Genomic DNA, 22,069 nt, shown 5'->3' on the forward strand with positions numbered 1-22,069 from the left:
ATCACTTGAAAACTTAAAGTTTCTGTAAAGTGATACTTATTAGTTCGTGACTTCGTGCTGTATTATCTGTCAAAATAACGTCATGATGCCTTAGATAAAGAATTTGTTGATGAGGGCTCATCCAGAATAGATGAAAAAGACAATTTTTGACACAATGATAAGTTATGAACCATGTAGGATCATCTTCCTTCATTTTTTGTAACTCTTTAAGAAGATTAGAAGTATCATTTTTAGGATTCTGTTCAGAATTTATATGATTTCTTCAGAATTGTTAAATAGCATTGGCCAAATCTTTATCAAGAAAAAGGTGATCCTTAAATTCACCTTAAAGAAGTTGCCTTAATGTGTGTTAATTAATCCCATGAATTGTATTCACATAAAATTCAATTTTATTCATTACATCTTGAGGAATTTGTCAATAAACATTAGCAAATTGAATTATTTCTGGATTAAGTGAATGTCCATCATATGTGAGATTCATCTTGGTAATCGAAGGACATTGTGACTTAAGTGGCCAGCACATATATATAAAACAAGTACAGCCAGTTTTGATTGATTCCCTATTGCGTTATTTTGAAGGATCTGTTGCTATTTTTTTTTGATTTGAATATTCCTACGTGTCTATATTCAAATATATACTTATATACACCTCCATTTTTATCTAAGTATTTATCTTGAATCCTCCATACGAAGCCAATCTGTTGTCCATAAGCCAATAATACTAAATTAGCATAGTTCCAGTTTTCAAATTGCATTCCAATACTTAATTTAGAAGCCTAGTCAAAAGTACTATTAGGTATAATCAATTTTTCAAGTGATCGTCCCTTAGAAATTCCAACACGAGAAGGGGAATTTGTTGGACAGATGACTCTTCGGAAGACTCATTCTAGTTATTAAAATAATTGTATTCGATGTTGATTTCATATTCATTATTAAAATCACACATTTTTCATATAAAAATAATTAAACATTTAGACTAAAAAATTTATCAGAAATGTTAGAAACATTAATATTTATAAAATAATAAAAAAAAAAATTAAAGAAACAAATCAGCTTTACTTACTTATTTTAATGTTATTAAAGACAAAAAGAGTTATTAAAAAAAAAATATTTGAAACAAAAGGGAAAAGGAAAACCAATCGTGAGAAAAAATTATGAAAGTCTAATAAAAGTTTATGCAAATCACATGATTATTACATTATTAGAATGACGTTTAATGAAATCATCAGGGGTGATCTGAACAAAATCTCTAAATTATATTTAAAACAAATTCTTATATTTACTATAATTTTTACTTATTATGAAATATTTATAATTAACATATATCTTTTTATCAGAAATAAATAAAAGTATATTTTACTAATATTACATTTCTCTTTTCATATTGTAAACATTTTTTTATTAATACTCCTAACATTTTCTTTCACGTTTCTTTCTTTTTCTTCTACTAACACTTCTATTAACATATTTCTACTATTTCTTTTTTCCCACTGAATGTTATTCTCTTACTAATATACATTTTTATTAACATTCACCTTCTACTAACATTTTTTCTTTCTTTTCTTCTATTAATACTCCTTACTAACATATTTTTACCATTTCTTTTCTTCAACTAACATTATCCTCTTACTAACATACATTTTTATTAACGTTTGCTTTCTACTAACATTTTTTCTTTCTTTTCTTCTATTAACACTCTTTACTATAGTTGTATTAGTAATTGTTTTTTAAATTTCGTATTCTGAAATTACGTTACGTAAATATAATTACAAATTACTTAATTAGTTACGAGTTACTTAATTAATTACAGGTTACTTAATTAATTACAGGTTACTTAATTAATTACGAGTTACTTAATTAATTATGAGTTACTTAATTAATTACGGGTATAGTTGTTTCTGAAATTCAATTGGCAAATCCGAAATCCAAAATTACGAAATTGTAATTAACATAATTCCATAATTATATTAAAATTCGTGTAACAGTGCGAAATTACGAATTTCTCGAGATCTAGTTATTGGATTTGAATAAATTTACTATCATTCGATTCATCGCACTGAGACGAATCTAATGGTATGTGTTTCATCTCTCTAGCATTAATATTAACGGAGCTAAGTCACTATAAATGTTTATTGGTTATTGACATCAGAGAACGATCTAGTGATTGAATTTGAACGAATTTACCACCATTAGATTCGCCTCACTGAGACGAATCCAATGGTAAGTATTTCATCTCTATAGCATTAATATTGACGGAGCTAAGTTACTATAAAATTTTAATGATTATTGATATCAAAGCACGATCTAGTGATTGGATTTGAAATTTGAATGAATTTACTACCAATCGATTCGTCTCATCATGACGAATCGAATGGTGGTAAAATCATCCAAAATGGATCACTAAATGCCGAGTTATTATTTATTAAAGTTTTTAAATATAATTCGGCTAAAATTAAGAGTAATACTAGCCAAATATTTTCGTAATACAAAATTAATTACAGAATTCGAAATTAATTACGGAATACAGAGTTTTTCTAATGAATTACTTAATAATTACAGAATTACGTAATTACGTATTTCCGTAATACTAAAATAATTTTGGATACAAGTATACTCTTTATTAACATATTTTTATCATTTCTTTCCTTCTACTAACATTATTCTCCTACTTACTAATATTTATTTTTATTAACATTTACCTTCTACTAACATTTTTTCTTCTTTTCTATCATTTCTTTTCTCCTACTGAAATTCTTACTAACGTTTCTACTAAACATTTTCTATTAATGTTATTCTTCTACTAATATATTATATTTTCATTAACGTTATTCTACTAATAGTATTTTCTATTCTATTATTTTTCTTTTTTCTTACTAATGTTTCTACTAATATTTTTCTACTACTAACTTTTTTATTAATGATCCTTTTCTCTTACTAGCACACTAACATTTTTTACTAATTTTTCTTTATAAATTAAACAGATATAATGAAAATAAGCAAACAGGTGACTTCATTATCATGCTACTTCGACTATAAAGTATTTCATTTATAGTATTCAACTTTAATTGATTTTACATAGAATATGATTTCTTTTTTATACATTTTAATTGAATAAATAAATAATATAAATTTTAATAAAGTTTTAGTATAATTAAATTTTATTTTAGCCTGAATTATAATTAATATTTAATCATAAATTATGATTCCATTTTATAATTTTTGCCTGAATTATATTATAAATCTACTAGTATTAATACAAAATCCAATATTTATACGATATCTATATAATATGTATCATAATACTTTACTATCAAGCTCAATTTTTTTGACATTATTTTACAACCATTATACTATACATATAATTAGGATGTGAATATAAACATGCATATTACCATATATGTTAACATAAATTTTATGGGGTTAGAATTGCAACATCTATATAATATATATTACAAAAGGATAATTGTCAAGCATTACACAATTAATTTTTTACTCTTTCATATTAATATGTAAATTAATATAAATAAGCTTATTGCATAAATATTATTACGCTAGACATATTAAAATTCATTACATATAAATTTACTATATAAATAAAAATATGCATTACACCAAGTATGTTAAAAAAAATAAAACATGTCCTTTATCTGCATGATACAATATCTTTCTTTGTACTGTTAATATTAAAAATATTGCATAAATATTATGCTAAGCATATTGAAATTCATTACATATAAATTTACTATATAAATAAAAATATGCATTACACCTAAGATGTTAAAAAAATAAAATATGTCCTTTATTTGCATGATACAATGCCTTTCTTTGTACTGTTAATATTAAAAAAAAAAAATAACCTTTTATCTGCGTGTTCTACATATATGATGTTTTCGAATTGCCCTTGATATGTTAATTTGATTAGAAGTATTTTTGTGAGTCAAATTTGAAATTATCAAACCATTAGTCAGATGATCTAATTTCTTTACTTATTGTAAAGTGTAATAATTATCCATATTTGAATTGTTTGAATGAGTTATTTCATATTTTAAATGTAGCAAAAATGCTTCTTTTAAAAACTTCTTTAAAGGGTTAATAATCGTTGGAGTTTCAAATAATTCTTCTTGCTTGATAATGGCTAATTGTGTAAAGAATATATCTTTGAAAAAATCATTTGTAATATATAAGGATATCTGATATCTCATCCTTACTTGGTACTGAATCAATGCTAAAAAATACATTTTAAATTAATTAATTACTGATCATTCTTGGATATTTATTTACAACTAAAAAAAGCTTATCTATTGATTTTTATATAACCCTCAGCATAGCAACTAAGATCACTATTAAAGCGAGATCGGTGTTGTGACATATATTCTAAACCACGTCCTTTTAGAAATTTGATAGTTTCTGTATTTTTCTATTGTTCAGGTAGTAAAATTTTGGCAACATCAGTAATTGCATCTGAACTAGGGTTTTGACTTTGCATAAACATTACTTTCATTTTATCACACATGTTAGAGACATGCTCACTGGTAATCTATATTAAATTAAATATTAATATTAAATAATAGTTATAAGAAAAAAATTCATCAAATAAAATCTTACCCCAATAACTTCTTTATTATTGGATAGATGTTCTCTTATTAATCCTATTGTTGGAGTTTCAGATGAGAGATGACAATCCTTATTTTTCTGCCATGAAATATCTTTACAAACATCATCATCATTATTATAATGTTTGCCATTTTTATTTAATTATATATACTTGTTGATCATTAATATTTCCTTGAGTGGTTTTAAATTTATCTATTTGCACTTGATTATTGATAATAATTTCTTGAAATCTAGTTTTTTTATTGACTTTATTTTTGGTAATTAAATCTTTATGTAATATTTTTGGATGTTCATTTTCATCACTATCCAAATTATAATAATTCTTAGAGAATTGATTAATAGTTGGTGATAACCAGTTCAAGCCAAGCTATTCATCTTCATAAGATCTAATAGATGATAAATCTAAACGGAAGAGTCCCTGTTTATTTAATGATGATCGATCAATTGAATTAAAATTATCATGACGTTCATTTTTATTTGATAAGTAACTCATTAAGTTAAGATCATCCTCATGATCTCTTTTAATTTTTTTTTTTGATAATAATTTGAGAACATGTTCTAAATCACCACTCTTAATTTTTTCAGAAAGTAGTGAAATAAAACTGGATTCAAGTTTGTTATTATCATTATCATTTGATTTTGATAAAGATTCACTTTCTAAATTCTACTTGATTACACAAGTAACCTAATTAAAAATTACTTTGCTAACAACCTAAAATTTTTTAAATATATTGTAAAATTATTGACACAATACATTGTGTACAAACCATGATAAGATACTTGTTATTGGGTTTGTAGAGCCATTTCAACGTTTGATTGTAATATTAATTTATCAATATATAGTAAAATTAATAATAAAAATAAATTGTATATTAAATAGAAAAAATAAATTGTGCATTCAATTTTAAATATCACTCGTATATAATCATTTTTATTTATATATAGAAAAATTAATAGTACATTGTATTTTTAACATATATAGCGAACATTATTGTACGAACCATATTACTAATAATACGTATTGCATTATGAAAAAGATACCAATAAATATCCCGAAATTCTGATAAAGTCATCAAAATGAAAATTAATGATTAATAAATATATTAATTTGTAACATGTAACGAAATAGAAGAGCAAAATTAATCATAATTTACGTTATACAGCCAAATAGAAAAACTCATTGCGCAAATATTCCAAATTATTTGTCTTATGCTCGTTTGTACAATTTGCTTTACAGTTATGTACAAAATGTACATGCGGATTTCGATCAACAATATGAAAAGAATGAATATGAGGCCATAAGACGTCCTTTGATTCTTGAAGACCATAGATTTTACATCCAGTAAGGTCATCTATTCGGCCGGTATCATAATACCAATCTAAAATAAAAAATGCGTATTTTTTATAATCATTTGCTTGGTGCGTAAAAATTCCTCTAATAATAGCATATTCCCGATTTTTTGTTCCATCATCTTCTATATCAATGACCTCTCCTACGTGAATATTAATATCAACATTATCCTCTTTTATAATTGTATATGAGATTGCATCGTAGTATTCCAAAGTTTTGAAGCTAATTGCTGTTTCCTTATTAAGATAGTGACGATAGGCTTCATAAAGATTCTTTTGTATTTCGTTGCTGATCTTCTTTACAAACCCTTCCTTTTCTATCCTTTTAGTATTCCATTTCTTATGTACACGAATATTGAAAAAGCATTCTTGAGGTGGTTCAATTACTAAATTATAAAAAAAAATTAACATTAACATTAAGTAAGAGTATCTGAATCAATTTTATTGACGCCAACCATTTTCCTGTTCTTGTTCAACCGTGTTGTATTCTTCCAATCTTGTAATGTGGTGAGCTGGAACGGATATATACCATCCTTCTAATAAGCATATTAGTTGTTCATCTTTTAAAATTGATCTTATACAATTACCACCACCTTCAGGAATTCTGGCGTTATAACCATTATCTATCACATAACGAAGTCCTTGCAATATATTATCTCGCTTAATAAGATCAAATTCTACATTTTTTTTGTTAGTATGTGGAATCATCCTTTTATACACACCATGCATCATCTCTTTAAGTGAAACGGAAACATTCTGTAATGTTCCATAAGTAGCTGCAATCAATGGTAAATGTTGTAAAACATGGATATTTGGTAGAGTGGTTATCATATCCGGATAGATCTAAATTAAATTAAATAGTTACGCATGTACTAATTATTAAAAATAAGGCAAAATATATATATTTTATTAATAAATACCTTATTCAAAATCCTGGTCAATTTTATTACTAATTGATCTAACGCTTGATAGTCAGATTTGTGAAATACATTGGCAAATACCTTTGCATATAATCTGGCAAATAAACTCCAAGTTTTAACTATTACAGCTTTTACTTGCCTTGAATTTGTTAGTTCAAAATTATTCTTAACAGTTATAACAAAACATTGTTTCAATTGTGTGGTATTTAAGCATCGTGACAGAATAAAAGGCATGATCATAACTAATCTTAATGAATCACTCATCCAATACGAATCAAGATGAGTAATTGGACTTTGGATACGTTTCCAGTTTCTTGGCATTTCAAAAATTAACCATGTGCTATGTAAAGCATCCAATCCGGATTTCTCTAACTCATGGTTAAATAAATGATCAAGTAATGTGCTAATCCAGCTAAGCAATGAAATGGATCTTGTGGCGTTTGTAAGTGATGATCACGTGCTAAATCATCTAATATATTTGGATTTAGACATAATCCATATTCTTGTGCAATATTCTTCTTTGTTGTACTATTCCTAGCAGTTTTAATCTCATCATAAATCCTACTTGTTAAATGATGGTATCGACCATTTTGAAATATGTCAAAATCTGCATCTGATAGTTGACTTTGTGAAACTTTACAAGTGCGACATCCATATTCGGCATTATGCCTTTTGATTCCAGCTATGTCATTACCTTGAGGGAGATCCGCCGTGCCCATTCCAAACCCTGCACTTATTCAAACTTGTTCATCTTTTATCATCATAGGAATTCCATTTTGTAACTCTTTCATATCTGAGTTAAATTCTTCAATAGTATTTTCAAATTCCCCACCGAATGGAACAAAACCAATAAGGAAGTGATTTCTAAGTTTTTTTCGCAACTCTCTACTCATATTACCAAGTTGTATATAGATCCCTCCAAGTGTATGATATGCTTTGTTAAAAGCACCAAAATCATCAAAATACAAATCTATAAAAAATTTGTAATGTTTTATATTTTGACCTGATGGTAATTGAGGAACACTTATATACTCTATGGGTAATTTATGTCGTAAAGAAACATGACGAATTTTTTGACGGCCATTAAAAGTATAAATAATCTCTTGAATTGAAAATTCAAAAGTTGGTAGGCGTGGAGTATTGTCATCTTTGATCTAAACATTAACATGACGAATCAGATCTTGAATCTTAATTGTGCTTCGTATCTCTTCTAACCATAGCTCATTATGTAACTGTAATCTTTGGTATCTTTCTTTGCTTTTCAATGTACCAGGTAATTCATAAAAAGTTCTTGTAGTTTGTATACGAAAAAATTGATCAGGTAAAGATTCATCTATCATTACTATACCGGTAATTCTACCTACACGATTTAACGTATGTTGATCATGAAATTCTTTATATTCTATCCATTCTCCAGCCTTGAATGTAACTTTATTTTGTAATAAAAAAAATAAATAAATATTTTTAATATTATAATATACATAAGATTAAAATAAATTACTTTTTCCTTACCATCATTTATAACAATTGATGTTTCACCAAATAATGGTGATTCTTTTCATAAATCCCCATGCCATATCTCAATCCTTTCTTTTTTTTCGACACCAGGCCCAAAATACATTTTTGGCATCAACGTTGGATTATTAATTATTCGAGAAATATGATTTTTAATTGAAAAATTATATGTCTCTTTTAGCGGCAAAGTCTTTGAAGGAGTATTTTTTAAATCAATCAGAACAAACTTTCCTGTAAATGGTAATAAGGGCAACCCTTTATGGATTTTCTTAAGAGTTGTAACACTATAAGGAACTTCATCAGCTTTAAATTTTGGATGGCATATAATTTTGACTAGCTCGTGATAAGCATGCGTACCTATAATATCAATATAATAAGTTTATTATAAACTTTTAATTGCAAAACAAAGATTTAAACGAATAATATAATATATTACCTATACTGTTTTTCGTAAACCATATGAACATCCACATAGCTGTAAGACTCGGAAAATAAGGACCACTATCATCTGTATATCCAGGTAATATAGAATCAACATCATAATACTTTTTACTGTCAGATGTAATTTGCGTAAAGTTAACTCCATCTGTATTATCATCATCACTATTAGATGAATTATCACTCATCGTTGGTGAATTTGGTCTTATCAAAGGAAAAGAAAAATCATCTGATAATAATGTGTTATTATTATTAAAATCAAAATTTTGAAAATTATCTTCTATTCTTTCTGTCATGTCTCTGCTAGGTCTGTTTAAGATATTTTGATTGTCAATATCGTCAATATTATTTTTGCGTAAAGCTCTAGTATTAACATTATGTGAAGAAATATATTTTGGAAGTAGATTTTCCTGATTATTAATAATATTATTATTAAGCGTATTTAAAGGAATTTCGTTTGATATTAATAAAGAAGATATGTTAGATATATTAGTTCTTTCTCGCAATGTTATAGTGAACTTCTCATTTTTTTGTTGACTGAGTGGTTTACGAAGTGTTGGATATTTATTTCAATTATATGTTGCTTGGCATTTTTTTTTTATTTTTTTTTAAAAAAAAGAAAAAAAAATGACGTGAAAAAAAACTAATTTATTTTTTACAAAAAAAAAGAAAAAAAAAATGACGAGCTAATTTATTTTTTACAAAAAAAAAAAATGAAAAAAAAAAATGACGTGGGAAAAAAACTAATTGTTTATGTAGTTTGTGTGGTTTGTGTAATTTGAAAATCAAATGACTAAATTTATAAACAATTATAAACAATTATATTTATTAACAATTATATATATTATTAATATGATTGGTTGTTAAAGTGACTGCAGATTTATTTTTTACAAAAAAAAAAAGAAAAAAAAATGACGAACTAATTTATTTTTTTACAAAAAAAAAATGAAAAAAAAAATGACGTGGAAAAAAAACTAATTGTTTATGTAGTTTGTGTGGTTTGTGTAATTTGAAAATCAAATGACTAAATTTATAAACAATTATAAACAATTATATTTATTAACAATTATATATATTATTAATACAATTGGTTGTTAAAGTGTCTGCGGTATAAAAATAGACTAAATTAGTTTAATAATTTTATTTATAAAGTCATTTATTAACAATTATATATATTATTAATACGATTGGTTGTTAAAGTGACTACGGTATAAAAATAGACTAAATTAGTTTAATAATTTTATTTATAAAGTCTATTAAAATTTTTCCTCGTTAAAAATTTTTTTATTTTTTTTTTTACTCCCTACTTTTACAACTTTGCATTTGTTTTCTAACAATGATAAGAAAAACTCGTTCAAAATCGTACAGCAGTAACAAAACAAATAATACTACGAGCAAAAATAAAATCACGCATAAGCGTCAAAGAACATCAAACAGTACTATTGAGGAATCCAGTAAGATATCAATTTATTTATTTCTTTTTCATAATTTTATAAGAAGAAATGATCTAACTTTAATAACTTGAGCAGGGGAAAAAAAAGGAAATTCGTCCAACCCATCTGGTGAAAGTTTTGATGCAGATGATGCATGCAAAGATCTACTTGATGATCTACTAGTTGTTCCTCTTGATGAATTTAATACTCCTCATAATAGTACCTCTTTTAATAATGAATCTCTTGAGGAATCGGACAAATCACCTATTAAAAAATCAAATTCAAATGTAACTGACAAATCAGAAAAATGCCTTTTGCATTACAAACCTAATATTAACTTAAGAGCTGGATTATCTGAAAACAATACTGATACCATTTCTACTGGTGATCCTGCATCACATAATAAAAATTCAGAATACTACATATATAAAAGAACTGATGATAATACTTCCCCTAATACTTCCTCTGATGAAGATACTACCACTCGTGATAATTTTCAAGATGAGCCTCTTTCTGATGGTCCTTCTAACAATAGTGATATGTCTGTTAAGGATTCAAACAAACATAAACCAAAATACACATTATGTTATACACCTGAGAATACTGATAATTTAAGAGGACAAGAAGCTGCGCCACAGCCCCGTACAGCTGGACAAGATTTATCATCGAGACATTTTATTAATTTGGATCCTTCAATTAATCATGTACTGTATAATTTACTGTTTATTTATTGTATTTACTATAAAATGATTTATAATTTAATTACAAATTTATGTTATATTATATAGGCAACTTCGGATATGCTTGCAACTCTAGTTAACAAGACAAAAATCATGTTTTTAAGAGCTCGGAACCCACCACCAGCTGCATATATGGAACTAGCAAAGTCAGTAGCTCCAGGGTATACTGAGACTAGTAAAACAATTTCTTTTCTTAAGACAAAAATAAACGCATACTATGCAGATCATCGTTTACACTTGAATTCTGGTGCCAGAGCATATGGCGAAGAATATATTGACATCAATGGGTAAATATTTTGTTAATCGTATTTTCTTATTTTTTTATAATTAATTAACAAATTTATTTTTCTATTCCAGAATCACTCTCGAAAATATGCCAAATGTAGAGAGTTTAGGATCATTTGTAAATGATACTGTAATTTATCAATGTCTTAAAAATCCATTTGCACAAGTTTCTGATGAGTGGTGGGACAATGATAAGGATGCTGTCAATGCATTTAGATTGTTAATTGCCAAATGCATCAAAATTCATATGATCAACATTTTAAAATGTATAGATGAACCACTTCTTACAAATGCTTCAGCTTTAAATGAGGTCAAGACACTTGATTATATTACACGTGATCTCACACTTCCTCACCATAATCAAACTAATTTCGTCAATGAAATAAATTTTAATGCACTGGAAGCTTCTACAAGCTATAGGAATAGACGTGGATGTGGACGCGAACGTGGACGTTTTTATGGTCGTGGACGTGAAGGATTTGGCAGAAGACATTGAAGTAACTCGTATTCTATGTACTTCATGATGTAATTCATGATGTAATACTATCATTTAACACTTGATATTTAATGCTACTGCATACTGTGCATAATAATTTGAATTTAATTACAAATCAAACATTGTATTAAAAAATTTTATACTATTGTTATGAAAAATAAGAAAGAGTACGTGAAAAATTAGTAAGGAATTTTAGTCTGACCGCTAGCGGATAAGTGAATGAAACACTAACATTATGTTAGGAACCTCCTTAATGAGCCAAATTAAAGAGAAGTAATTCATCATCTTAAAGTGCGTGGTTAATCAGGTTAAAATACTTACTAATTAGTTGTTAATGAAAAATAACAACATAGTAGTTATGTGCTTATATGTATGACAAACCATTGTAATATATATTGTGTAATATATAAGTAAAAAAAATTGTTTAAAATCGTAAGATGATTTATTAAAATATAATTGTGGCTATATAAATTACAAGTGTTTGTGTATTAATATATACTTGACAATTTACAATCCAAAACTATTGTACAATTCATTATAAAATTTAAATATATGATTGTACAATACTTGTTCAAGTATCGTACAATACATTACGTAAAATTTTAGTTGTTAGCAAAGTAGTTAAACAGGTTAATTATATAATTCTTTATTTATGTTAAATTGAATTCAAAATTTTACTTACATTGTTATCTTTTTCTTGGATAGATATACTATCATTATTATTAAAAATCTCCTGCGTTTTCAAACCTTCTTCAGATAATTGAATATTACTATCTTGTAGTTTAGTAGCTTTTGATAGTTAAATATATATTTTTTTAATTAATATTTTTCATTTATCAGTTATAATTTCATTTAATTATAAATAAAAACAATACCAACTTTCTTTTTTTTGTGCTTCGAGTATTTCATTTGCTAGTTGGATTATTTGCTTTAACTTATTTTCTTCTTAGCGGCATATTTTAAGAAGTTCGTTAAAGAATTAAAGGTCATTTATTTTGAAAGTATAATATTTTAGGAAGTTCGTTAAAGAATTAAAAGTCATTTAATTTTGAAAATATAAATTTATGTTGAAAAACTTCATTAGTAATATTGGATTATTAATTAAAATGTCTTGTATTACAAATTAGGTTAAAAAATGAAATTATGTGATTGTTGTACGTAAAATTTATATAATTTATAGTAATATTGGATTATTAATTAAAAATTGAAGACTGAGAAGATCGTGTTGTATTGTAAATTAGGTTATATAGAAGTTTATGCAATTCTTTTTCAAATAGTCACATAGAAATTTATGTAAATAATAGTAAAATTAGGTAAACAAGCTAATTTAAACTATTATTATTTTTATTATCATATGATCTGATATGATTTTATTGCAATTTTTGTTTTCCTTTTATAAAAAATATCCTAAATGGCCATAATAAAATAAAAATAAAAATAAAATAAAAAATATCCTAAACATATTTTTATTGACATTTTTTGATATGGTTAAAATTACACGCAAAATATTAACACAAAAAGCAAGTTTGCGACAAGCAGTACGTTCAAATATTGGCAAAAGTATAAATCTTCATAAAATTATACCACATAATGAAAAATCTAATTTAGCATTACATAGCAATTCTAATATGTCAAATTTTTCAGAATACAATATCCAAAATATTATTCCAAATGAAAATTCATCCATAAATAGAGATAGTTTATCTAGAAATAACAATTCTTTTCTTTCCCAATCAATTAATAATAATAAAAGTGAATATAATATTAATAATAATGATCAAGAAAAATATTTTCAGAAATTGAATGGATATGAAAATAGAAATATAATTCAAGAGGAAAATGCATCTACAAGTGAAAATAAAGAAAGAGACTATTACTTTCATAATTTGATTGATGATGAAAGTAATGATATTGGTAATAATGATCAAGAAAACTATAACCAAAGATTGGATAAATGTGAAGATAGTGACGAAGAAGATATATCTTTCATATTTAAAAACAAATATGATGGATTTCAAAATGCATCATTTTATCATGGTAAAGCTAAACCTTACTTTCCAAATAAATCTGTGATGTTGATGTTTATTTGGTATACAAAATACATGATAGGTATTAGCATTAAATTTAATTAATTATTTAATCAATTAATTATTTATTTTTAACACTAAATTATTTATTTAATTAATAGGAACTTGTGCTTACCAAGATTTAGTAAAAATTTTGCAACATCCAGATTTTTGTGCATCAGATCTTCCTCAAAGTATCACAACATTAAAACAAATGCGTCACAATCTTCCATTAATAACTTTAAATAGTCATAATGTTAAGATTAATCCAATGGATATTCCATCTACATCAGTTTCTGTTAAGAAAGACTATACATCTTCCATTTTTGATTATATTCAACGTATTCTTAATAATCCATCAATTTTTCCAAAATTATATTTTGGCCCTCCCAAACATCGGCATCTTAAAAAAATTTGAATTGCGGCAGACAAGTATGGAAGGAATCACCACTATTTGGTAAAACATCACATATGATTAAAAATGGTAATATTTATATTTTAAAATTTCTAATCTTAACTGGGGAGAAAATTCCTTCCTTGTCATGTGATTAGCACATATGTAACTCTACTGATATAGTCTGATAGTGGCTTTTACCTGAATAAGAAAGTAGAATACAATAATAAAGTTAGTAAAGACATTCAAAAAAAAAAATTTACACGTCTCTAATCCTAACCTTAAGCCTAACTATAATCCCTAACCATAATCCCTAATCCTAACTCTAATCCCAATCCTAACCTAACCCTAACCTAACTCTAACCCTAACCCTAACCCTAATTCTAACCCTAACTAATCCTAACAATCCTAACCTCTGGTAATCTAATTACAATCTTAATCATGGAAGTTTATATTCTACAAATGTAAATTAGCCTTTGAAATGTTATCGGCATAGTTTTAGACACTTTCAATATGAAAAAACTGATACAATCAAAATGCAAAGCAAATATTTTCATTTTATTAATACAGTCAACATACAATTTGTAATGCATACAATAGATAGCAATTTACATGATCTAATTAATGAATAAATAGCATTTCATCCCATTTGCTAATGTACAATCAACAATACATATACTTGAAATAATTTACACATTCTGACTAATGAACTTACACATTGCCCTATTATGCCCTTTTTCTCCACAATTTTGACAAGTCTTTCGCTTGTCTTTTTCATTATTATTACTTCCACTTGCATTGTTATTTGACATTTGATTATTATTATCTAATGGTTGTAAATGTCGTCATTTTCTAGTATGCTGGTCTTGAATCTCAACACAACTCTTTGCTCTTCCAGCTGGCCTTCCTTTTCTTGTAGTAATTATAGGATTTTTAATGTTAAAATTGATTTCTTCCATATTCTGACCTGATTCTAGAATTGCTTGTTTATCTGATATAAATCCATGGCAAATACCTATAAATTCATCATAAGAATTAGTGGCAATTGCAACGTGTGCTTTGCCATATTTCGTCGTGTACAGTTAATTTCTCTTAAATTTTGATTGTAGAATTCAGCACCACGAATTTGTTTAATATAATCAAACTTATACACTGAGTATTGATCATTATTCTGTTCTTGATTTGAATTTATACATAGAGTTATAGGTGATTGCTGCCAAATATCATTATTTCCATCAATTATATCATCCTTATACCAACATGATGCAATAAGACCTATATGCCATTTAGCTTAAGTTGAACATCGTAAAATCTTGTAAAAATGGCGACATGGATATCCATGTGTTATAAGAAGATTACACGTACAATGATGTGATCCATCCACTAACAAAATAACATAATGAGTTTTGGTTCCACAAGATATAACCAATTGCCAAATTTCTAAAATTTGATCCAAACCAATTTTAGAAATGATATCAGTGAGGTGTACTTTAACAACTTCATAGTTTTCTTCCCTCATTCCTTCATTATAATCAGTATTTATTTGTTCCTATTAAAAAGGCAAATGTGTTAATTAATATGAAATATGAATAAACAAACAATTCTCTAAAGAAATAATAATTACCTGTATTATAGAATCAATAATTGCAACATTCATCTTAAAACTATCATAATAAAAACACTCTTGCATTTGCTTACAAACTAAAAATACCATTGCAGGCATAAGAAATTCCGAAACAACTTTTTTAATGGATTTAAAATATGCTTTAGGAATAGTTGCAAGACCAACTATAGGTATTTGGTCTTTGTATTCTTCTACCCTTGCGTATTCTGATTCCTTGTCAAGTACATATTGGATCTCTTTTACTAATGTTAAAAGAGATGAATTTGAACGAACACAATCATGAATTTTGTGATTCAAACTTTCAACTCGTTGAGTGCTATTTGCACCAGCTGTAAATTGATTATTTGTATAACATACAGCTCATTTGTATTTTAAAGGATCCAATTGTTTTCTTATATAATTACCAGCTGATGGATATTTTAATTTCAAATGCTCCCAACGATTTTCAAAAAGTGTTGAAATCAATGTATTCCTACAATGAAAAAATTCTTCTCGAAATGCTTTAAATTCATCTGATTTCAACTTATTCCAAAGATTTTTCTTCAAATTAAGGTCAATATGAAATATACATAAACAATGGATAGTATCTGGAAATTCTAAACTTATTGCATTGGCCATTGCTGGGTCAGAATCAGTAAATACAACTTTTGGTATAAGATCATTAGTACTTTTTTTAATCATATTTAATGCCCAAATGAAACTTTCTTCTGTTTCATCTTCAAGTAATGCAGTTGCAACAAGTCGTGTACGATTACAATTGTCAATAACTGCAAAAAAACAAGCCATCATATTATATTTGTTAGTTCGAGACGTAGTGTCAAAAAATAGAACATCATGATAACGCGTTCATAAAAATTGTTGATCCGGTGTCATCCATAATAATCCACACAATCGTCATTCAATTCCATCAAATTTAGTTTCTATAAACCAACGTGAGTCATCTGTTTGTTGTGAATATAAAAATTTCATTAAATCTGAAGCATCAAATTCAATTCTTGATGCTAATTTCTTTTTTGAAGCTTGGATGGCATTATATAAATTTTTCTGGTAGATTTTTCTTCCAGGAAACTTTCCTCTTAAGAGCTGACCGATAGTTTATGTGCCAGTTGTTCCATTTTGTACACAAAAATCTATAAATTAAATCATATCTTCACCAAGCTTACGATATTTAGCAATATTGGTTGAAGAAGAAGGTATCATTTAATGATTGTGTTCATCAACAACAGTAGTGAACGAAATTCTTAAAGAGTTTTTTGGAAGATTTCCATTAACTCTCCACTTACATCCTGTAGCTTTAGACTGGCGATTTCTTTGATCATTTGGATTCAATATCTTTTTTGGTTGATAGTTACCTGCACAACAACATTCCCAACTAATTTTTCGTAGGATTTTATTATCATCATTTTCAGTTCTTTTCCGCCGAATACTGAAACCTTTTTCCAACGCGTAATCATTTAAAAATTTTTCAGCTTCATCCCAAGTTTGAAAAGTTTGTCCTAAAGTCAGGTTTGAAGTTGGATTTTCAATATCATCTTTAGATGAAGAATCGATAATTAGAAAATTTTGATGTTATTTGTCGTATAACAATTCAACATTTGGGGACTGGTCTAGCAAAAGCTGGGTTTGTCCGATAACGTGTTTTCGAGAAAATCGAGGTTGAAGTTACGTAATCAATTTTGATGATCATTGCGACAAAAATTGGATTTTTTCGAAAACGGTCTTAATAACTTTGATCGAAATTTTCACAGAAAATTAATTGAAGCCTTAGGCTTCAATATATTATATTTATTTAATTTATATCATAAAATTTGTATAATACATATTTCAATAAATTTAATGCAATATTTTCTAATAAAAACAACAAACTAGTTCACCAAAATAAACTTTATTTTATTGAGATTCCAAATTTTCAAAGTATAAAAAAAAATAATAATAACATACTGGCTACATCAACAACAGTAAGTAAACAAAAAATAAGCTTAATTCATTTGGTAATATCACAAAATTTTGAATCTATTTACAATAAATTTAGTCTAATCTGTTATGTGTTCGTTTGGATTAGGACAAGTAATATTGCGAAATGGTAAATCAACATAAGGTGTGATCTCCTTGTATAATTCCTCTTGCCTTTTCAAAGAAAGTGGCCTAATGTTAATTATAGAAGGTTGGGTATTGAAATTAAAAGAAAAATTTCGAACTGTGGTCTCTTTATAACTGTCTTCGAGTTTATCCTTATAGAAAACAACCCCAGAGTGTTGTGAAGTAAAGTAAAAATGATGATATTTTTGAATATTAGGAATTTTTTTAAACTTTTGAAAATAATCTTTAAAGTTGTAATACTGGAACCCTTCTCCCTTTAGAAAGTGCTGGGAAGCATTAAGATGGACTGTAGTGGAATTATCGACAATAGAAGCCACATCATCCACAGTATTGACTTTACTTTTCCGATAAAAAATCTTGATTAGGCCAAAACAACTGTCACAAATAAACTTTGTGTGGCCAGGTATCATAAAATTCATCTCAACTTCTTCATATACATCACGATCAATTAATCAAGAATAAAAAAATAAAAAGTAATTATTTTTATTTTGACCTACGCAGTTATTACATGTGATAATTAATTTTTTTTCTCCACAATTATATTTTTTAATTGCATGCCAAACCAGACTAATTGTACAATTTACTCCCTTCCCCAGTTTTCCATCATCAGGCATTTCACCTTCGTCAATAACATAATTTGTTTGTTCTGTGTAAGGTTGCTTGTCTAAACCTCTTCAAAATCCTACGATTAGTTTTGTCAAAACTTTACTATAGATTTATTATAGTTTCAGCAGAGTTTCGGCAGTTTCGGCATTTATAATAAGTTTCGGCAGTTTCGCTTTTCTCCAAAGTTTCGCCAGTTTTTTAATATAACTTTAATATAGTTTCGGCAGAATTTCGCTTTTCGGCAAAACGCCATCTTGTCTAAACCCCTAGGTTTCAGCAAGCAACCTTAGTTTTGTGTGAGGAAAGTTTCCAGTATTACAAACTCCAAATAAATGAACTTTTCGAGGACTTTTAAAAAATAAAGATCCTACTTGTTGTGGGAAGTAAGGAACATGTACATTCTGAGCCCAATCATATGTGATATGAGCGCTCTCTTCAAAACTTTTAAATAATATCTGAGTTTTAGTTTTATTTGGGTTTCTTTTTCCATCTTCAACTGCGAGTGTAATATTGTTATTATAATATTACGTTCTTCTTTTGCACGACTCAAATGAGCCAAATAATTCCCAGTGACTGATATTTTTTTTCATGTTCTGTAATATATTGAATCTCCAATTTCATTGCTTCGCATGTATCGCACAAATCAGACTTTGGGGACATGAACTGGAGTGATGGCATTAAGGATTTCCAGGTCCTTCTAAAAGTTCTTTCAGATAAAATACGTTTTTCTTCTCCATATTGTTCTTTATAAGCTTGAGTATAATCACGATATACTGATGCATAACTAAAATTCGTTGGAAGAAATACTACTGGCATAGTTATTTTGTTTAATTTTCGCCCAGGTGAAGGTAAACCATGTATATCAGAGTAATTTTTTAAAAAGTTATAAATTTCACACACCATATCATAATTTACTTCAACATGTATCATATTTTTTGGGACATTTCCAGTATTACCATGTATACGTTCCTCAAAACCAAATTCTCGTAAATGTTTTATTACATTATCTAAATAAGAATGACCAACACCAACAAGAGCCTGATATGTGCTATGACAAATAGGAGTGCTGTTATTAAAACAATATTTGAAATGGAAAAATTTTCTATTATTGGCAGTTACTTTTTTTGTATTTTCGTCATGTTGAAATGCCATTAGTTGGCCTTTGATAACCATATTCCGCATATCTTTGTTTAAAGCTTCAAATTCTATTCGACGTGTAAGAAACCTCTCATATCCAATTTTCTCAAAACACTTAAAATTACATGTGCATTTTCCTTTATCAAAAAATTCTTTTACTTTTAATTTTATATCAACATAAACCTTGTCTTCAATATAGCTATCAGAATTTTCCATAAATTCAAAGTTGTTTAAATGCATTTTATTAAAATTTTCTACAAGACTTTGAGTATCATCCTCAATATCGTTAACATTAGGAATAATTTCATTGTCTGATATACTTTTTTCATCAGAACTTGAATCATTTTCAATAAAAAAAGTGTTATTCAGTTCTGCTAAAGCAGATAAAATATTTTCGTTTGCATTATCATTATCAAAGTTAATACCGTATTCCATATAATTTATTAAAAATAAATATTAAAAAAGTGCGTTTTTTTTAAAAAATAATTAAATAAAAGACTGCAAAAGTGTAAATATTTACGCCTTTTTTACTATTATATTATGAATGGAAAAACTTTTTTTCCAAATGGTTAGACCTATAGGCATATGATAATTAAAAAATCTTGAAATCACGTGACCGGACCCAACCTCGGCTTTTGCTAGACCGGGCCCCATTTGTCAAAGTTTCATTTAAAGAAAAATTAGAAATTTTTTCGGTCATCTCTATAATGAGGAGTTGTATAATGAGTAACAAGAAAAGTTTACAAAAAAGTTTATTGTAACACGTAAGGCAAGGTTGAGTCGTACAACGAGTAATAAGGAAAGAAGTTTATTGTAACACGTAAGGTAAGGTTTTTATATGATTACAAATCATACAAATCACATGAAATCAGTATCACGTGAAGGGAGGAAATTTACCTCCGGTGAAATGTAGTTATTTTCTTTATATTTAACTTAATAATATATAATTGCATATTTTTTAATTTTTACATATTTTTCAGAATTTTATCAAGCTGGTAATTTTATACTTTATAATAGTCAAGAAGAAGCAGGTGATAATCAACGGCTAAGACAAATTAATGGTATCGTAATACCAAAAGAAAATAGCTTTGAAAAATTATTATATGTTCAAAAAATTATGTATTATTCAGATCTTCCAAATCTTCTGATCGGTATATTCAATCAAAAAATAAAGCTGTTTGGTTAACTGAAAATCGTGAAGCAATTAATGTGGATTGTGTAGTAGTACACCATGTTAAAGTTTGGCTTGAAAATTTACCAGAATCTGAAAATTATGATTATCGAATTAGAGAAATTTTATATATCCATAATAATCGATCAAAAATAAGGCAAATTCACCAACAACATCAATTACCAAATCAGCATAACTTTCAAAGATTATCTTTTCCGCTTAATTTACAACATTTAAAATTTTTTATTGATTTATACTATAATGATTTTGATGCATTTGGTAAATCTTATTACAAACTTGGTGGAATTTATATACAGTTTGGCAATATGCCACTTTCAATGAGACAGTGTTTTAAAAACTACTTTTTAATTGGTTTAATACCATTTGATGCAAAATTTGCAGATTTTATTAAGCCATTTATTCAACAAATGCAAATATTGCAAAATGGTATTATTATGACTAATTATAATGGAGATAAAGTAATTATTTCTGGAGGTCTTGGTATGTGTATACCACAAGGTAACAATTTAGCAGGAATTAGAAGACATAATACTGATCATGGATGTCGTACATGTGAAGTAACTCAAGAAGATCTTAATAATACTTATTTTGATATTCAATTAAATGGAAGATATTGTCATATTATGGATTGAACACAAGTTTCAAGTATTATTGTAGATTGTTGGGTAAAAATCGCTAAGACTTGTAAGGCTGTATTTAAATCAACATACATTTTAGTTGATGAATATAATGATTATATCCTTTTGAAAAAAAGACTTGAACAAGTTACTGAGGCATTATTAAAGGTAGAGACAATTTTGAAAATAATGCACTTTTATTCTTTAAAGTTATTTTTTATGATAAATTATTATTTTACAATACATTGAATTATATTTTTTTAATAGGTTTTTAGAGAAACATTTTCAAATTTACCAAACCTCCATGCTCTTCACCATTTACCCGAAATTGCAAGAAATTTTGGAATGTTAGTTAATACTTCAGTTTCGTTAAAGGAAGCAGTACATGGATTATATAAAAGAACTGTCTTGCATACAAATAAAAAAGATCTATCAATGGACCTTTCAAAACGTGATAATACTCTTCAAACTTTAAGATACTTATTGGATGGTGGATTAGACACAAGATATGATGAAATTAATAATTTTTTTACTAATTTTGC

The 22,069-nt window shown here is 26.9% G+C and overlaps 9 protein-coding genes across 9 annotated transcripts; 3 read left to right on the forward strand and 6 right to left on the reverse strand.

The window, feature by feature from the left end:
* Positions 1-4,981: 4,981 nt before the first annotated feature.
* OCT59_014943 (uncharacterized protein) lies at positions 4,982-5,384 on the reverse strand (the record flags this gene model as incomplete). Its single annotated transcript, XM_066150336.1, has 2 exons — positions 4,982-5,278; positions 5,382-5,384. The coding sequence occupies 2 exons, from the start codon at positions 5,382-5,384 to the stop codon at positions 4,982-4,984; spliced, it is 300 nt and encodes a 99-aa protein (XP_066002512.1).
* A 385-nt stretch (positions 5,385-5,769) lies between these two features.
* Positions 5,770-7,205, reverse strand: OCT59_014944 (uncharacterized protein; the record flags this gene model as incomplete). The annotated part of the gene is made up of 3 exons (XM_025311460.2): positions 5,770-6,350; positions 6,420-6,807; positions 6,885-7,205. 3 exons carry the CDS (start codon positions 7,203-7,205, stop codon positions 5,770-5,772), a joined length of 1,290 nt encoding a protein of 429 aa, XP_025171495.2.
* A 47-nt stretch (positions 7,206-7,252) lies between these two features.
* OCT59_014945 (uncharacterized protein) lies at positions 7,253-7,603 on the reverse strand (the record flags this gene model as incomplete). Its single annotated transcript, XM_066150337.1, has 1 exon — positions 7,253-7,603. The coding sequence occupies one exon, from the start codon at positions 7,601-7,603 to the stop codon at positions 7,253-7,255; it is 351 nt and encodes a 116-aa protein (XP_066002513.1).
* Positions 7,604-8,038: 435 nt separating this feature from the next.
* On the reverse strand, positions 8,039-9,133 carry OCT59_014946 (uncharacterized protein; the record flags this gene model as incomplete). The annotated part of the gene is made up of 3 exons (XM_066150338.1): positions 8,039-8,240; positions 8,627-8,756; positions 8,836-9,133. 3 exons carry the CDS (start codon positions 9,131-9,133, stop codon positions 8,039-8,041), a joined length of 630 nt encoding a protein of 209 aa, XP_066002514.1.
* A 1,040-nt stretch (positions 9,134-10,173) lies between these two features.
* On the forward strand, positions 10,174-11,791 carry OCT59_014947 (uncharacterized protein; the record flags this gene model as incomplete). Its single annotated transcript, XM_025332472.2, has 4 exons — positions 10,174-10,291; positions 10,364-10,974; positions 11,059-11,297; positions 11,368-11,791. The coding sequence occupies 4 exons, from the start codon at positions 10,174-10,176 to the stop codon at positions 11,789-11,791; spliced, it is 1,392 nt and encodes a 463-aa protein (XP_025171494.1).
* A 1,484-nt stretch (positions 11,792-13,275) lies between these two features.
* On the forward strand, positions 13,276-14,275 carry OCT59_014948 (uncharacterized protein; the record flags this gene model as incomplete). Its single annotated transcript, XM_025329368.2, has 2 exons — positions 13,276-13,900; positions 13,980-14,275. 2 exons carry the CDS (start codon positions 13,276-13,278, stop codon positions 14,273-14,275), a joined length of 921 nt encoding a protein of 306 aa, XP_025171493.2.
* An 821-nt stretch (positions 14,276-15,096) lies between these two features.
* Positions 15,097-16,239, reverse strand: OCT59_014949 (uncharacterized protein; the record flags this gene model as incomplete). Its single annotated transcript, XM_066150339.1, has 5 exons — positions 15,097-15,266; positions 15,332-15,541; positions 15,617-15,800; positions 15,876-16,117; positions 16,233-16,239. The coding sequence occupies 5 exons, from the start codon at positions 16,237-16,239 to the stop codon at positions 15,097-15,099; spliced, it is 813 nt and encodes a 270-aa protein (XP_066002515.1).
* Positions 16,240-18,428: 2,189 nt separating this feature from the next.
* On the reverse strand, positions 18,429-20,188 carry OCT59_014950 (uncharacterized protein). The gene has a single exon (XM_025333535.2). It carries the CDS (start codon positions 20,151-20,153, stop codon positions 19,128-19,130), a length of 1,026 nt encoding a protein of 341 aa, XP_025171491.1. The 5' UTR covers positions 20,154-20,188; the 3' UTR covers positions 18,429-19,127.
* A 1,129-nt stretch (positions 20,189-21,317) lies between these two features.
* Positions 21,318-21,542, forward strand: OCT59_014951 (uncharacterized protein; the record flags this gene model as incomplete). Its single annotated transcript, XM_066150341.1, has 1 exon — positions 21,318-21,542. The coding sequence occupies one exon, from the start codon at positions 21,318-21,320 to the stop codon at positions 21,540-21,542; it is 225 nt and encodes a 74-aa protein (XP_066002516.1).
* Positions 21,543-22,069: the final 527 nt, after the last annotated feature.

The sequence above is a fragment of the Rhizophagus irregularis genome, chromosome 22 (genome assembly GCF_026210795.1).
Source record: "Rhizophagus irregularis chromosome 22, complete sequence".
Lineage (NCBI taxonomy): Eukaryota > Fungi > Glomeromycota > Glomeromycetes > Glomerales > Glomeraceae > Rhizophagus > Rhizophagus irregularis.

What these genes read in the sequence shown, in the direction of transcription:
- OCT59_014950 (XM_025333535.2), bottom strand. Translation starts at nt 20,153, where the DNA reads ATGGAATACGGTATTAACTTTGATAATGATAATGCAAACGAAAATATT.